The following is a 17,436-nucleotide window of genomic DNA, read 5'->3' on the forward strand; positions in this document are numbered from 1 at the left end:
ATTGTATATCTCAAACAGGGCATTAGTTGGAAACACAAATGTCTACTATGTTGTAAACTTAGTAGACATAAATGACCAACAGGATTATTTTATAGTTTATTGCTCAAATTTCTATTTTCTGAGGAAAAAATCTAACTTAAGAAATATAAGAAACCATAAACAAAAAACTTCTGGCCCAGTCACTCTCATTGTGATACCAACACCAAAACCCCAGTCCTCTTGGCATAAACAGAGCTGCTGGCTCCAGCAGCCCCTTGGCTCAGGGGTCAGGATGGTAAAATTCTCCCTTCCCCTACCTCCCAAGAGGTGATGCTTTATCAAGGACAGTTGAGAAAGTGGGTCATTGGGAAGACTCCCCTCCCCTCAGCTGGCAGGCATGAGAGCACTGGTGTCTGGATGGTGGCACCTTCTCCGGCTATTGGGGACAGAGTTCGAGAGGGTTAAGGTTAGGAATGGAGTAAGGGGTTCAAAGGAAGTGATAGAATATAAGGGGTTTTTGATAAAAGTAGAAGTAGAGGAGGGCTGCAACTGTCCCTCTGTGTGAATTCAGACAGGTCCTTCCTCTTTCTGGGCTTGTTTTCCCATCTGTGCAATACCAAATTAGGTTAGGTGGCCTCTGGGGTCCCAGTCAGATTTGACTGGCTTTGATTCTGGGAGGTGGAAATGGAAAGGAGATCACAGGACAATTAGTGACCCTGGCAAAGATGGACAGAAAAGGGCTGATTGTTATGATTAAAGATGGAGTGGGCAGAGTGGGGCAGTGAAGTGCTCTGGTGCTTCATTTTTACTCTTTTTTTTTGAGATAGAGTTTTGATCTTGTTGCCCAGGCTAGAGTGCAATGGCGTGAAGTCAGCTCACCACAACCTCTGCCTCCCAGGTTCAAGCGATTCTCCTGCCTCAGCCTCCCAAGTAGCTGCGATTACAGGCATGCACTACCACATCCCACTAATTTTTTTGTATTTTTAGTAGAGACGGGGTTTCTCCATGTTGGTTGGGCCGGTCATGAAGCATTTGCAGAAGAGGCAACTGTAGTACAACTGAAAGAACTGTTAACCTCAAGTTGGACATACCTGGGTTTGAATTGTAGCTCTAATGCTTCCTAGCTGTAAGCCTCAGACTTTCAATCTCTAAAAATGCCTATAATAATTACCTGGAAGGATGCTGTGAAGAGCAAATGAGACAATCTCTAATGAGCTCTGCAAAAGCTCTGAAGGCTGTCCAAATAGGGGTTCAGTAGACATTTGTCATTGGATCAAAGAACTGCAATACTGCTCCCCCTTAGCTGAGTGGATCTCTTTATGGACATGATACTCCCTCTTCCATTGGCCCATCGTGTTTTTATGTGTGTGTGTGTGTGTGTGTGTGTGTGTGTGTGTGTGTGTGTGTGTGTGTGAAGGACAAATGATATTTATGCATATCAAAGGGGAGGAGACTGAGAAATTCTGGTATGTGCGAAGTCCCGGATGGCTCAGGTAACTAAGGGCCAAATGCTGGCTCAGTTACTTTTCAATTGTGTGCCTTCAGGCAAGTCTTTCACCTCTCTGAGCTTGTGTGTAAGATGGGGGATAATCATACTCACCTCAGAAGACTGATGGGAAGAGGCAAATGGACAGTAAATAGCAAAGTCTTTCTAAACCCAAAGACCTGTACAACTACAATTGCAGTGCTGCAGAGGGAGTTGTACTGAAAAAACATTACACAAAGAATTTGGTTAGGGTGAGGGCAGACTGAAGAATAGTAAAGTGGTTGGACTTTGCAATCAGAGGGCCTTAAGATTCTATCCATGCTTCAAGGCTGTGGGATGCAGGCAAGTTGCTTAACTACATTCATCTAAAAGGGAAGAACACCTACATCTCAGTGAACTGTTGGGGATTAAGCATCTGCTATGTATGTATCTCCTTTCATGCCCTGCACAATTACTAGAATTACTATGGATAAGGCCCCAACAATTCACCTTCAATGTTTCATGCTTCTACTTTCCCTAACTTCAGCTTAGTTTGGAAGCTGTAAACACTTCTTAAGGGCAAAGTTCCATTCTAGGGTCCAGGAACCAGGAACTAATGGTCAGAAGCTGGAAGCTCATGGCAGGCAGGACTCTATCCCTCCCAGACCTGTGAAATCTTATTGTCACTCACGGGGGCTTAGGACAATGAAGTGAAGCTAAAATCAGGGTCCATGAACCCATGTAGTCCATTTGGAAGGATTTGCATAAAAATGGTCAAATATGCAAATGTTTAGTGCTGCTTAGTAAGGTAAGCACCATGTTATAGGTCACAATGTGGCCAAGTCTATCTGTGCTAAACTCCATGGTAAGAGCCACCAGGCTTCCTGGAAAGGCTGCATTTCTCAGAAACACATGAACCAAATCATACCTTCTGTACTACATGGTAAGCTTTCACGATGCCAAATAAAACGGAATGCAACAGAACTTTTAATCCCATAAAAGACTCAATATATTTGGCACCCTCATTTTACAGTACTCCTTTCTGGTACAGAATCATTTTGCCAAAGTACTCCTGTGATACAGATGCACATGATAAACTGTAAAATGGAATTTCACCCATTGAAGAGCCCCAAAAGAACAATATGGTAGTGTAGCATGAACTAACATACAACTTCTAATTTTCAATATCCCCAAATTGCAAAATACTAATAGCTAATATATATACTACATGCCAAGTATTAAGTACTTTGTAATATTATCATAATCTGTTATAACCGCACTATGAGGAAAGTAGAATAGTACAATTATCTCACTTTGCAGATGAAGAAGCTGAGGTATAGAGATCAATTTACTCAAAATCATATGGGCTGTTAGGCTCTCAAGTCTAGCTCTTAAGAGTTGATAAATGTGGAGCCTTTGGCTAGTAAGCTTTGCTGCTTTTGGAAATGAATTTAGCCTTAGGAGTATGTTGGAAACTACTGTTTATGATTTGCTGTTAGACCAACAGGTAAACAGTGAACTATAAGTCAGTGTCATGAAAAGATCAGTGTCATGAAAAGGCTAGAGTATATGGAGGGGGAAGATCACTTCTGGCTTGGGAGGTGGCCAGAGGGTCAAAGAAAGCTTTGCAGCAGTGGCATTTGAGCCAGGCCTTGGAAGATACAAAAATATTTGTGTCCTATACTTAGTAGGAGCTTGGTCAAGACAACACAAATATTAACAAAACTAATGGCCTAGATGACATTAAGAAATACACCCTAAACAACATGCACAACACATGTGTGACAATATTCTTGCTTCATTTCAATATCCACTTTACCCTAGTGTTCTGATTTCCAGTTTGGTTGTCATATCCATGTTCATAATGCCAAAATAGATTATGGAGACCAAAATCTAATACTGTTTCTTTTTTATGATAAACACCTTTTATTATATCTCAGTGTGCAAAAATACAAATTATCTTAAAAAAATTCAGAGCACTCTTGTTATGGATCCAGGCAAAGACATGACGAACAAAAATTCCCTAACAGATGACAGTGAACACTTCGGTGGATTGAATCTAGGAACTACAATAGCCCTATTCTCATTATACTATGAAGCCAAATTAATCAACTTTGATAATGATACACACTTAAACTATCAAAACCAATTAAGGCACAGTATCATTCAAAATTCATAGACAGAAGAGCAATAATCCCAAGAAAATATAATTAAAATACTCTGCTGAACATGGAATTATACCACATTTGTAACTTAACACTGGCAAAATTTGGAATGATTACAGCATAAAAGACATGGTTTTTCTGAAAAGTGGACAGGGAGGTGTGGTATATGGGAAAGTGGCTCACATTCAAGACTCAAGTTTATTTTTTAAAAGATCTCTTCTGCATTCGATTCTAGATTTCTTTTTTGCTTTCAAAACTGGGTCTACAATCCATAAAAATGACATTAATGAACACAGCATAAAGATCTTAAGAAGAATCTGATTATACCAGCAGTTTGGTAACATATCGGTAGAGCTGTTCTGTAAATGCTTCAGGAGAAAATTTTTCCTTCACTCTGGCTCTTCCAGCCAGGCCCATGGTGGCTTTTAAGGAAGGTTCACGGATGAACTTTTCTATCGCTTCTGAGAAGTGCACTGGGTCAGGCTCACACAGAAACCCTGTGACGCTGTGGTCAATGGACTCCAAGGGTCCACCTGAATTAACAGCAATGACTGGGCACTGCATGTACATGGCTTCCAGAGGGACAATGCCAAAGTGCTCATTGCTTGGTGTGTAAAGCACACATGTGCAGCTGTGGAGGAGGGAGATTTTCTGTTTGTCTGAGAAAGACCTCAAGAAGGTCACATACTGGCCAAGGTTGGACTGTTGGACCATTTTCTTCAATTCCTGATAATGTTCCACATTCTCCAGGACTCTCTCGTCATAACCACCTGCCACGATCAGATGAACCCGCTCCCAATCTTGGGATGTCAATCTTCCACGCAGCTGTACTAGGGCCTCCAGTGCCAAAGTCAGATTTTTCTTCCTTTCGTATCTGTTGATAGACAGCAGCAGGAATTTTTTTCCCTTGGGGACTAGGTCATCAAGCTTTTCAGGAACAACTGAGTCAAAGCTGGTGACATTTAGAGATGGATAGAGGACATCAGGGTCTATGTGAGACAGGGACTTGAATGTTTCCTTAAAAATAGCAGCTGTGAACTGGCTGTTGACTAAGATGCAGTCTGCCATGCCTGTGGTGTATTCCTCTATCCAGTCAATTGGGGCCCTGTATAGCCGTTTAAGAAAAGATTCTCTCTTGGTGAGAAGCAGATCTGGGAAGTGACAGTAAAATAGGATCTTCTTCCGCCGTCTAGCCAGCCTGAACACTGGGATACAGGCAGACACCTAGCCAAAGCAAAAATCAACAGCAGATAAAGTGGTCAACTCAACTTCAACCAAACCAAAAACACAGACACCCACCCTGTCTGGCTAGTCTGTGGGCTCCTCATGGGCAATGTCTGATTCTGTTTTATTCCCCAAGACTCTCACCCAGTACCATATGCCTGGTGTACAGAAGGCTAGAGACGTTTGCTAGATGTGTGCTAAACATTTAAAGCTTCAAGTCCAGTGGTTTCCTCTTGAATAGTGCTGTCTAATAGAAATCTAGTAATATTAAAAATGTTTTTAAGGGTGAAATTAATTTTAACATATTACTTACCCAAAACATTATCATTTCAAAATGTAATCAATACTAAACAGTATTAATGAGATACTTTATATATACATATATTTCACATTACATCTTCAAAATCGGTTTGTACTTTAACTTTAGCACATCTCAGTTTAGACTAGCCACATTTCAAGTGCTCAACAGCCACATGTGGCTAGTGGCTACCATATTGAACAGTGCCGCTCTAGGATCTTTCTCCTTCTAAGGAACTGAATGAATGAACTATAGTAGTTTAGAGCACAAGCTCTAGATTCAAGGCTGCCAGGGTTTGAATCTCAGCTCTACTAACTATGTGGCCACGATCAAGTAATTTATCCCACTCTGGGCCTTAGTTTCCTCTTTTGTAACATGGTGAGAATTACAGTTCAAAAAACCCATATACTTTTTGTGATTATTAAATGCATTGATATATGCAAAACACATAGAGTTTAGCACACAGTATGTGCTCAATACATATTAAAGCTAGTCATCATTTAGCATGAACTACATGCTGGCATTACTACAGACTTTCTTGTTGGGTAATCTTTACAAGTCATTTTAGTCTCAGCTAACTTAACACCTGAAGAAGGTAACTTTAGGGATAATGTGCAGTTTATTCAAAGCCACTTAATTAAAGCAGTAGATGCAGAACTTGAATCCAAGATGCCTATTTCCGAGCCAATAATTTTTCCTCTACTCACTAAAGTCTCAGCTGCCTCATGCCTACTGACACATGCAGGATGTTTGGTAAATGTCCACGTTACTTAAAAAGAAAGCTTCCATGCAAGCAAGGATGATCAAAAGTAACTCAGGAGTCATAATTAAAGAAACACAAATACAAATGTGATGCCATCTGCACCTATCAGTTTGGCAAAGATTAAAATGGTTAATATCCAAGGCGGACAAAAGCATGGAGTAAGAGGCTCTATCATACATTGCGGGGGAGTAAAGTGACACAGCCTCCTTGGTAGACAAACTTGGCAGTAGCTACTGATATTTAAAATGAACAACTCTTAGACCCACCAACTTTAGGAATTTCCTCAAAGGACATATTTGCAGAAGTACAAAAATATAAAAAAAAAAGAAGTAAAAGGATGTTCATTACAACACTGATCTATTCACAAAAAACTAGTCACAACTTAGTGTCCTTTAAGGAGAATGTTTAATTACGACACTTAAAAGTGGATTTTCTGGCCACTATGAAGAATGAAGTGAATCTCTAATATTGATACGTAAGAATGTCCTGGCTGGGCGCGATGGCTCATGCCTGTAATCCCAGCACTTTGGGAGGCCGAGGTGGGCGGATCGCTAGGTCAGGAGTTCGAGACCAGCCTCGCCAACATGGTGAAACCCCATCTCTACTAAAAATAGAAAAAAATTAGCCGGGCGTGGGGCGCGCGCCTGTAATCCCAGCTACTCCAGAGGCGGAGGTTGCAGTGAGCCGAGATCGCGCCACTGCACTCCAGCCTGGGAGACAGAGCGAGACTCCGTCTCAAAATAAATAAATAAATAAATTTTTGCTGAAAAAGAAGGAAGATGCCTAATAGTAGGTATGTCATAATACAACTTATGTACCAATAAGAAGATATAGATATACCTATGAAAAGACACAGACTGGTGTCACCACAACTTCTGAAAAAATACAAGAGAAACTTAACGGTGGCTATCTTCAGGGAGTAGAATAGAACGAGGCTTTTAGGTTACATCCTTCTATACTACTGAATTTTTAGTCGAATAAATGTTACTTTTTAAAGTCATCTTTTTTAGGATGGGAAAAATGCATGAAGGAAAGAGTCAAGAATAGCTATAGGGCAGATCCAGGTGGACATTATTTAACAAGGTAAAAAGCTTGAACTTTTCTCCAAAAACCAATGGGAAGTCATGTACAAGTTTTAATAGGGGCATGATATATTCAGCTTGGAGTTTTTAACACATGACACTGCTAAGGACGGTGTGGCCTGGCTCCGAACACAAGGACAGTGGGCTGCAAATGGCCTGAGAGTCAACAAAAATAACAGGTAAGAGGGAAGACAACAAGCGAGTTACTCATTAGTAAAAGGTGACTGAAGTGGACTTCGAACACCAGCGTTTCTCAGAAAGAGCCCCAAAGACTATCTGCATCCGAATCACCCTATGACCCAGTTAAAATGTAGATTTCTGGGCCCCACCTCAGGGTTCCTGGAGGAAAACTTCCTGGAGGATGGAACCCTAGCAATCTGCAACTTTAAATGGGCCCACACTAAAGTTAGAGAACCACAGGCTCGCTCACAGCCCTGACTTTTCCAGGTCAGTTCCGATCTTTCCGAACCGCAGACAGGGAAGGTCGTCTCTCAGGTGTCATGCCCGCGGCCGTCCCCGGGGAGGTGTGCACTCGCGCAGCCCGCCCCGCGGCCGCCTCACCTGGTCGCACACGACCACGTCGAACTCCTCGTCGGCGAGGAACAGCACGTAGAGCGCCAGGAAGACCATGCGCACGTAGGCGCAGACGGCGGCGCCGCGGCCGCCCCAGCCCAGGCCTCGCGGCAGCCAGTCCCCGACACAGCGCACCGGTAGCTCGCGGCTCTCGGCGAAACAGTGGCCCGGGTCGTAGTGCGCTGTCCAGATCTTCACGCTACACCCGCGCGCCTGCAGCGCCAGCGCCGCGTCCAACACCAGCCGCTCAGCGCCGCCCACGCCCAGGTCTGGGTGCAGGAACAGCACCGACGGCTTGGGAACCAGGTCCCGTTCCCGGCCCTGCTCCTCCGCCATAGCCCTGGAGTCACAACTGCACCCCGCACCCTGAGGGGTCTTCTGCGCAAGCGCCGTCCCCGTAGCTCGTAGCTGGCCACTGCGGGCCGACCCCGCCCTGCCGTACGTGCGTCAGTTAGGCCACATCAGCGCAAATCTGTGAGGGTCTAGTAACTGCCTGAGAAAATAGCTTGTCTGACCCCAGTTATATTTTTCCTTCGGTAGGGATTGGACTCTCTGATCACGTTGTGATCCAAAGGAAGGAGGCCGGAGGTCTCTACTTCCCATAGAGCTGGTAACTAAGTTGTCTGTAGCAGACTATCTACAGGCATATCGTGAGACGACCCAGGCGTCCCTGGAGTCAGAGAGGACCTTGCCTGCAAGTCCGGGGGCGGGGCCTGAGCCAGTCTCGCTAGCTGCCGGTCCTTCGGGTCTCCGCAACTTTCTATCCGTCCGCGTCAGCTCTTTGCCACCCTCATTTCCAGCCATGGTATGGCGGCCCTTGCATGATCCCCACCTCTCCCAGGAGCTCTGACTCCTCCTGCTTTGCGCCGTGCTTTTCCTCTGTAGCTCCCTTGCTTCCCCCAGCCTCGGGTGTGGGTGTCTAGGCCGGGGTTCGGGGACAGGCCTGCCGCGCTCACCCGTTTGTCTGCTTGTTTCCCTCTACAGCCTGGTCCGACCCCCAGTGGCACTAACGTGGGATCCTCAGGGCGCTCTCCTAGCAAAGCAGTGGCCGCCCGGGCGGCGGGATCCACTGTCCGGCAGAGGTAAGGAACCCTGCAGTTCGTTCGCTTCCAGACTCGGAGATAGGACCCATGAACTCGCTGGTTCTGGGGTGGAGACCCTAGCATATAAAGATTGACAAGGGCAAAATGAGCTTCTAGTGACGTGGCCATGCGAGTAGTTAAAGGCCTTTTGGGAGGAAGGCGACATTTTTTTCTCGTTGCTCAGTTTAGGGCACCACTCTTAAAAAAGGAAAGTTAACAAACTGGAATAGAGTCAGAGATAACTTTGAGAAAACCGATGTCATGAAACTGGTGTCTCTGGACCTGAGGTTTGCACTCACATTTCCATCTGGAGGCCCCATAAGCAATCTGTCCTACAGATAACTCGTCCTACACAAAACTTAGTCTCTTTTCAGCTCAGCTCTCTCACTCTCAATTATATCTCCTTAGTTCCATATGGCACTGTTGTACACTCATTTACTCAGAGCCAGAAACGTCAGCGTCATCTTGAATTTTTCTTATGCTCTCTCTCTCTCTCTAGTCATATGCCAGACTTTAAACTCTACTTGAAAGCCTTCTCATAAGCTCTTTCCTTCTCCTTCCTACTGCCCTGCATTTGCGACTTAACCCTTCTTTTCAGGCTGTTTGCTTTCCAATCCATCGTTCACTCTGCTGTTACTCTTCTGCGTAGTTTCCGTTACTTTCTTGTTGTTGAACTAAAAAAAAAAAAAAAAAAAAAGCCAGGGGGATACCAAAGCTCTTAATGGTCATTTCAGCCTAACCTTTCTTTTTCTTTTTCTTTTTCTTTTGAGACGGAGTCTCACTCTGTCGCCCAGGCTGGAGTGCAGTGGCACAATCTCAGCTCACTGCAACCTCTGCCTCCAGAGTTCAAGCTATTCTCCTGCTTCAGCCTTCTGAGTAGCTGGGACTACAGGCACATGCCACCACACCCAGCTAATTTTTTTGTATTTTTAGTAGAGACGGGGTTTCATCGTGTTAGCGAGGATGGTCTTGATCTCCTGACCTTGTGATCCTCCCGTCTCTGCCTCCCAAAGTGCTGGAATTACAGGCGTGAGCCACCGCGCCCGGCCTTCAGCCTAATCTTTCTTTGCTGTCCTATGATCCAGCACTCGTGAACTCATTACTGTTTTCTGAATTCACAAACTCTCCCTCATCTCAAGGCAAATTTCTGCTTACTTTCCAAGACTAAGCTCAGGGGTTATTTCCTCTTGAGGCCTTCTCTGACTGTAAGCAGCAGTAGCTACTAGTTTTCCCTTTTGCTCCCATAGCATTTTGTTCATTTCATTGTAAGACCAGTGATGTTTCCATATTTATCTCCTTCATTAGACTTTAACAGAGAACCTACTCAAGTCATTTCTATCCCCAGTACCCACCATAAGGAATGACACAATAAATAATGACTGAAGGAAGGAATCAAGCAACCATGTTGTTTTGGGATTTTTGAAGGAACTAGTGGAGTTTTATCTGGGGAGGAAAAGATCTTGAACACATGCATGGAAACTTCTGAAGGATGTGAAGAGGGATGTGACATTTATTGGCTACAATAGATAAATCTAAAACTGATGATTTGAACTTACATGAACTATTTCACATCAGAAATATAAAACTATCCTAAATGATTTTGAGTTCCCTGTCACTGGGATGTTCAAGGGGAGTGTATCAGGCTGTGGTTTAACTTATATGGGCTTCAAATGCTGTCCCTTTCCCACCCTGGGTTTTAGAGATTGTTCGTGCAGGCATGGAAAACATGTCCTGTGGGTGCGGTTCCTTGGGAATGGTTCTGCTTAATGAGAATTGGTAATACTGTGGCAGGGAAGTTTGGCCATCCGAGAATTTGTGAAGAAATAAAAGAAAAAGCACATATTTATCAAATGTACATATGATAATGAAATAATAGTAAAAATGAAGTAACTGATGCATAAGTGAAATGGAGAACCTAAACATTTGAAGACAGACAGATGCAATTTTTAAAGTTGTGGGTGTTGGTGTCATCTTTTAGGATTCAGTGTGATAGAGCGAGTGTAACTAGAAAGACCATGGTTGTATGTATTGAGAGACCTGACAGGGTTTCCTTCTAGAATTTTGGTAGTGATTAAGTATCATTTCATGAGTATAATGTAGTAAGTATTGGTTGTTTAAGAATATCCTTGCTTTATAAGTCTTTGAGAAAACATTGGAAGTTAATGATTTATAATAGTGCTTTGGATTATGTTGTCTGCAGAGTTGCATTCTCCATGCTTGATGAGGTAATAGATACTACCTTGGAGGAGAAATGTTATTAAATTTAAGCTCAGGCCAGAGTTGATGTTCTTGCTCTCCTAAATGCAATATAAAAGGAACTTGCCGTGAGGAGCAATAATGCTTTATAAACTGTAAAGGTGTGAAGTGCCACATAGTGTTCTAGCAGGATTAATGGGAATCAGGGATATTAAGGTGGCGGAATAGCCACCAATGTATAGACATCAAAGTATTGAGGTCTACTACATGCCAAATGCTGTTTCATCTCTGAAGATGGGTCTATGAACAAGATAGGCAAGGTTTGTACTCATGAACCTTATATTCCAGCGTGGGAGATCACAAGCAAGGAAAATGAGACAATGTAATTTCAGGCGATAAGGGCTATGAAGACAAACAAAGCTGGGTGGGGGATAGAGAGTGGTGGGGATAGGGCGAAGGTAGGTAGTTGTTTTACATAGGGTGTTCACAGTAGGTAATACCTGAGTATAGATACCTGAAAGAAGCAAGAGAGCAAATCACACAATGGTTTGGGGATGAATAGGCCTCCTAGGCAAAAGGAATGGGTAAGTATGAAGATTCTGAGGTCAATGAGGTTGGCTTTGAGAAGCAGACAGAAGCACCATGTTAGAACCAAGTGTGTAACTGGTTAGTTATGAAAACCATTTTGTTGAGGTATAGAAGGGAGAGGCAGTTATACAGTGGCCAGAAAGAAAGGATAAAATAGCCCCCAAATACAAATTTGAGAGATTCAGTGTGTTTTATTAACCTTTTCCTAGCTACCCCTAGGGAATGGGAGGTATTTTGTGTACATTTTAGTATTTCTAGGGGCTCTGGTTTTCAAATACTCTTCTATGTTCCATGTGCCAGCAGAAATAAGAAATCTTAAGAGAAGCCAGCCTGACTCCTCTGGGGCTCCTGTAATTCCAGGAAACTTTGAAGTCAGGAACTGGAGATGGGAGATTGTGGGAATAGTAGGAAGTGCATGGGTCCAAGTCCTGGCTCAGTCCATGACTTACCATAGTATGTTCACACTGGGTTTATCTTCTAGCTTAAAATCCTTTTCAATGAACAAGAAGGAAGATTTCAGCTGCATACCCCACAGATGAAATGACATATATCTGTGTGTGTGAAACCTTTTCTAAGGGTATGAATCTTTCTGTAAATCCCTGTACAGTTATGTTTTGCCATTTACAATCAGTTTTCCCATAGAAATGGTCACACAATGAAGTTTTAAGTTCCCAGGCTACCACGTAGCCCATAATTAATGTGTCTGAAATATAATCCTTGTAGTACAATAGACCCAAATCATGGTTTGACACTGATTGCTTTCAAAGTTCTGGCATGAATGCTGCACTCTCCCACTCCATCAGGTAGCAGGGCAGGCTCCCCGTGCTGTAGACAGTGCTTCCTGCATTCAGAGTGTGGAGTAAAGACCATGGTTGGGTAAGGTGGGCATGAGGACCAGAATGGGGAGGAAAGCAAGAAGAGGTGGTAGGGATAGGGTTTTCACTTCTCTTCTCTTCCCTATATGCCCTTCCCTTTTTCAAAAATCTAGAATCATCAGCCCACAGATACTGGAATGACATTTTGAGGGAGGGTATACTGGGATTTGATGCTGAATGGTACAGGCAGCAATGAGACAGGCTTCCCCTCTCTTCCCCACTAGGACTTCTGAGTTGGTGATACACGGTCTGAAGAAAATTGCTTGTGACTTCTCACCACTTGCCCCTTACCCCCATATTGTACCACTCCAACATGGGGTGTGATGAGCAGCCAGGGATGGGGAAGTACTGCATGGAAGGGTAGTTGCTGGGTGGGGTTCCCCGGTGACTGAGGGCTTCTCCCAAAGAGGAGAAAAAGGATTCCTTGGGCCTATTCCTGGTCAGTGGAGTCCTAAGTGCTGCTAGGCTGCTTCTGTCTGCCAGGGCTGCGTGTATTACATAGTGTATCTTACAAGCCTTGATCCCCTTGTGAGAGACACGTTTTGGTTGGGTGTTCCCTGCATTTTTTTATATTCTACCTCTCTGTGCAAGATCTGTGGTCACTATATTAAAATAGTGAAAACATGGCCAGGTGCGGTGGCTCGCACCTGTAATCCCAGCACCTTGGGAGGTCAGAGTAGGCAGATCATGAGGTCAGGAGTTCAAGACCAGCCTGGCCAGTATGGTGAAACCCTGTCTCTACTAAAAATACAAAAATTAGTCAAGGCGTGGTGGCACATGCCTGTAATCCCAGCTACTCAGGAGGCTGAGGCAGAAGAATCGCTTGAATCCGGGAGTCAGAGGTTCCAGTGAGCAGAAATTGTACTACTGCACTCTAGCCTGGGCAACAGAGTGAAACTCCGTCTCACAAAAACAAACAAACAAACAAACAAAAAAAACAAAAAACAAACTAGTGACAACACATAACAAAATAATTTTTTATAAAGTGTATACTCTATCTTGGGACCTGGATATAATTAAAGCTTAAAGTTTTTGTCTCTTTGCAGTAAATATACTAATTTTAAAATACATCTTTTAAAGTAGCCATTTTAAGATCAGCCTGTATGGATTTAGGGCATTTTAAAACAGGCATTTATTATTTGGCTTCATGAAAAATGCATGTGAGGAGAAAGTGAAATGCTTTGTCCACATGAGGCAGCTGGATGTTTTGGGCATGCAGATGGACTCCAGGGTCAGAGCTAGGTTCACGTCCCAGCTCAGCCACCTGTTGGCTGCAGGGTCTTAGGTATTTTGCTTAACCTTTTCTGAGACCAATTTGCCTCATTTATAAAATGGAAAAATCGTGACTGCTTTTCAGGGTTATTGTATGCATTGGCATCAGGTAGGCACTTAGTTCATTGTGGTTATCATGATCAAAGGAGTAAAAGCAGGAATTTGGGTGTGTTCTAGCAAAGAAAGTTTTTTTTTTTTTTTTTTTTTTGGTTTCCTTAACAGTGTAATAATGGTAGCATATGTTATAATTGTTTTTTTTTTTTTTTTTTTTGAGACGGAGTCTGTCGCCCAGGCTGGAGTGCAGTGGCACAATCTCGGCTCACTGCAAGCTCCGCCTCCCGGGTTCACGCCATTCTCCTGCCTCAGCCTCTCCGAGTAGCTGGGACTACAGGCGCCCACCACCACGCCTGGCTAATTTTTTGTATTTTTAGTAGAGACAGGGTTTCACTGTGGTCTCGATCTCCTGACCTCGTGATCTGCCCGCCTTGGCCTCCCAAAGTGCTGGGATTACAAGCGTGAGCCACCACGCCTGGCCTTGTTATAATGCTATTCTAAGAATTTCCAGAAAAGGCCATTTGTAACATTTTCCTCTCTTTCAGGAAAAATGCCAGCTGTGGGACAAGGAGTGCAGGCCGCACAACCTCGGCAGGCACCGGGGGGATGTGGCGATTCTACACAGAAGATTCACCTGGGCTCAAAGTGTAAGTCTTAGGAACAGTCCTTGTGTTTCTGTCCAGTGGCAGCGGAGCAGCAGTGGCAGCACTCTGTCTCTGTCACCAGTAGCGTTTGCCTTGATGAGATTTACTGTACACAACAGCCTCATTTGTGCCAGGCGGACTGGGTTTGGTTTGCCTGTTTATCAACCGATTAGTCAGTGTAGGGCCAGGAATGACATCTCTTCATGGAGTGAGGGAAAGGAAAGGAAGTTCTTCATGGAGCTATGTCAAAACAAATGAGAACAGAGAGAACTGGAGGGAAAACTGCTTAATTAGATGAAATTGCTCTTCATTTGGTGTTCTTTCCCCATACTGAGAAATAGGAGTAATCATTTGAATAGGAATTGGGTGATTTTTCAAAGTTCTCCTGAAGGCATAAGCTGATATTATTACAACCTGATGGAGGTTTTCCCATTAGACTGTGTTACCAGGAGTTCTTGGCCTCTTTGCCTTTGGTGGGTGGTGAGTAGACTCAGGAGGGTGAACATATAATACCACTTTGCAAGTTCTTAGGCCTTGGAGTGCTCATTAGGTGATGGGAAATGGGTGTCCAGGGACCCCTGTCCCCATGCCTTGCTCAGGGTTTCTGGTACTGTGTGGCAGATCTGATCCCACAGATTTCTGTTAGATTCCAGAACACTACTGCCTACAACTGTTTCCTGACTAAACTTGGTGGATGAGGGTTCGGAATAATAACAGCAACTCTCATTTACATAGCACTTTGTACTTTGCAAAGAACTTTCAATGTCTGTTGTCTAGTTTGATCTGCCCAGCAATCCAGTGAGGTGAGAGATGTTACCATTTTGTAGATGAGGACCTCAGGTTCAGAGAGGCAAAGTGACATGCTCAAAGACACACAACAAGAGGTGGAACTGGATATTCTGATTAAGTCCTATGCTCTTTGCATATTGTCCATCTGGTTAAAAAAAAAAAAAGACAAAATTGAATTAATTTGGATTAGTTTTAATTAATTTGACCAGAACCTTGACTTGGATCACAAATTTAGTTTACAAAGCCTTGCCTGGAATTCTTGTTTTCTCTTATATTGGAGACTTATATGATAATGTGAGAATATATCTAGGAAGTAATTCTTGGGGTTGGGGATATGTGAGGTGGGGGTATCCTGACTGCCAACCTTTTGGTCTTTGGTGGAGGTATTTTGAGTATTTCAGAGATATTTTTTTTTTTCTCCTTTAGCGACAGGGTTTTGCTCTGTCGCCCAGGCTGGAGTGCAATGGCATGATCATAGCTCATTGTAGTCTTGAATTCCTGGGCTCAAGTGATCTTTACTCCAGGAGACAAAATTGGATAAATTTGGATTAATTAGTCCTGAGTAGTTGGGACTACAAGTGCGCACTACCATGCCTGGCTGATTTTTTGTACAAGCAGAATCTCGCTGTGTTGCCCGGGCTGATTTCTAACTCCTGGTGTCAGCCTCTCAAAGTGCTGGGATTATAGGCATGAGGCACTGTACCCAGCCTCAGAGAGAACATTTGAAGCCCCTTGCTCTTCAGGACACTCATTTTAAACCCTTCTCAAGCAGGTTGTCTTTTAATTTTTAATTTGTATGGGTATACAGGTGTATATGTTTATGGGTTATGTGAGATATTTTGATACAGGCATACAACGTGTAATAATCATATCAGGGTGCATGGGGTATCCATTACCTTAAGCATTTATCCTTTGTGTTATAAACAATCCAATTATACTGTTATTTTACAATATACAATTAAATTATTTTTTACTATAGTCACCTTGGTGTGCTAGCAAATACTAGGTCTTATTCAGAAGGTTGTCTTTAAATAAATCTTAATTTGAACAAAAAAAAAAGTTTGGTAATTGGTTCATTTGCACTGAAAGAGTTTTCTTCTTTTTATTTGAGAAGACAACAAATACATGAAATTAGATTAATGTCTCCAAGACACCAGATCATTTCATTTGTATATATTTTGGTATGTTTTACTAAAAGATAAGGACTCGTCCTTTTTAAACACAATTGCAATGCCACCATCACACCCTCAAAAGTATCCACAATAATAATTTTAGGAATATTTTAAAATGATATAAATAATGTTTCTGGATGAACCTCGAGTGCTGCCTTCCTTACCTCTACTTTTCCCCTAGGCAATCTTTAGTATTGCAGATCTAATAATATATTATTACTAAAAGTAAGCATGCTTTCTCTTCTTATTTCTAGTGGCCCTGTTCCAGTATTGGTTATGAGTCTTCTGTTCATCGCTTCTGTATTTATGTTGCACATTTGGGGCAAGTACACTCGTTCATAGATTCAGTTACATCCATCTGTCATCTGAAGAAGGAGGAAAAAACCCAACATTTCTTGGACCAAAAGTATAGTGACTATCTGTTCATGAGAGAAATTTTCTGTAAGCTTGCTGTTTTACAGGGGATTTATCAGTAATTGATTTTGAGGAATCAGTTTTTTTCTACGGCTAATAAACTTTTTAATTCACTTATACTGAGTCTGATCGTCGATGCCTCACTGCTAGGGCCCTTAGTCTTTCTGCCTTTAGATTTGTAAGTAAATATGTGGAAAATATGTCTTGTGAATATTGAGTTTTTTGTTGGATTGACAGTTCCTCACATGACCATGTGGTTATTCAAGTCCAAGATTCTGTAATTGCCCTTGGCTTGTTTTCTTCTAGGTATTTCTGTCCTGGTGATTGTCCTTTTGGGTATTCTGTGGTTATCAAGGAGTGTGTCTCTGACTCCATCAGACAGATCTGTGTCCAAAGGAAGCTAGTACTCAGGAGAACAATCAAACAAGAAACCAGAAATCTTGGATGAAATGTTGGCGCAGTCTGTTCTTTGTCTTTAATAGGGCCATAGATTATATTTTGCCTCTTCTTTCTCAGTTCTTAATTTTATGAGTGTAGACCGGGATTTCCATTCATCTACCTCTTATTGTTAAACCCATTTTGAGATAATTCATTTGATAAATTGGATTTCTCAAAATTTGGTAAGACTTACCTAATCAGAGTGAGATACTAGCATTTCTACACTGAGTCGATATAATTCTAACCAGAAATAAAACTTAAGTTTCACTTAGCTTATGTTGCCATATTGGGTATAAATATTCAGTTTCTGGTACGCCCTAGAAATACTAAGAATTGCTCAAAGGTAGCATACTCCAGCCAGAA

At 42.7% G+C, this 17,436-nt stretch overlaps 2 protein-coding genes across 2 annotated transcripts; one reads left to right on the forward strand and one right to left on the reverse strand.

Moving 5' to 3' along the window:
* Window positions 1-2,296: 2,296 nt before the first annotated feature.
* On the reverse strand, window positions 2,297-7,934 carry ALG2 (ALG2 alpha-1,3/1,6-mannosyltransferase). Its single transcript, XM_032164669.2, has 2 exons — window positions 7,538-7,934; window positions 2,297-4,833 (listed from the first exon to the last, which is right to left on the reverse strand). The coding sequence occupies exons 1-2, from the start codon at window positions 7,883-7,885 to the stop codon at window positions 3,931-3,933; spliced, it is 1,251 nt and encodes a 416-aa protein (XP_032020560.1). The 5' UTR covers window positions 7,886-7,934; the 3' UTR covers window positions 2,297-3,930.
* A 50-nt stretch (window positions 7,935-7,984) lies between these two features.
* On the forward strand, window positions 7,985-16,754 carry SEC61B (SEC61 translocon subunit beta). Its single transcript, XM_032164670.2, has 4 exons — window positions 7,985-8,354; window positions 8,534-8,631; window positions 14,162-14,263; window positions 16,476-16,754. The coding sequence occupies exons 1-4, from the start codon at window positions 8,352-8,354 to the stop codon at window positions 16,561-16,563; spliced, it is 291 nt and encodes a 96-aa protein (XP_032020561.1). The 5' UTR covers window positions 7,985-8,351; the 3' UTR covers window positions 16,564-16,754.
* The last annotated feature ends 682 nt before the right edge of the window (window positions 16,755-17,436 follow it).

This window comes from Hylobates moloch, unplaced genomic scaffold, assembly GCF_009828535.3.
Source record: "Hylobates moloch isolate HMO894 unplaced genomic scaffold, HMol_V3 SCAFFOLD_10, whole genome shotgun sequence".
Taxonomy (NCBI): domain Eukaryota; kingdom Metazoa; phylum Chordata; class Mammalia; order Primates; family Hylobatidae; genus Hylobates; species Hylobates moloch.

Coding starts and splice junctions, on each gene's coding strand:
- ALG2 (XM_032164669.2), bottom strand. CDS start 7,885: ATGGCGGAGGAGCAGGGCCGGGAACGGGACCTGGTTCCCAAGCCGTCG. Junction 4,834..7,537: donor ACGTGGTCGTGTGCGACCAG/GTGAGGCGGCCG, acceptor TGCTTTGGCTAG/GTGTCTGCCTGTATCCCAGT.
- SEC61B (XM_032164670.2), top strand. Junction 8,632..14,161: donor GGATCCACTGTCCGGCAGAG/GTAAGGAACCCT, acceptor CCTCTCTTTCAG/GAAAAATGCCAGCTGTGGGA. Junction 14,264..16,475: donor GATTCACCTGGGCTCAAAGT/GTAAGTCTTAGG, acceptor TCTTATTTCTAG/TGGCCCTGTTCCAGTATTGG.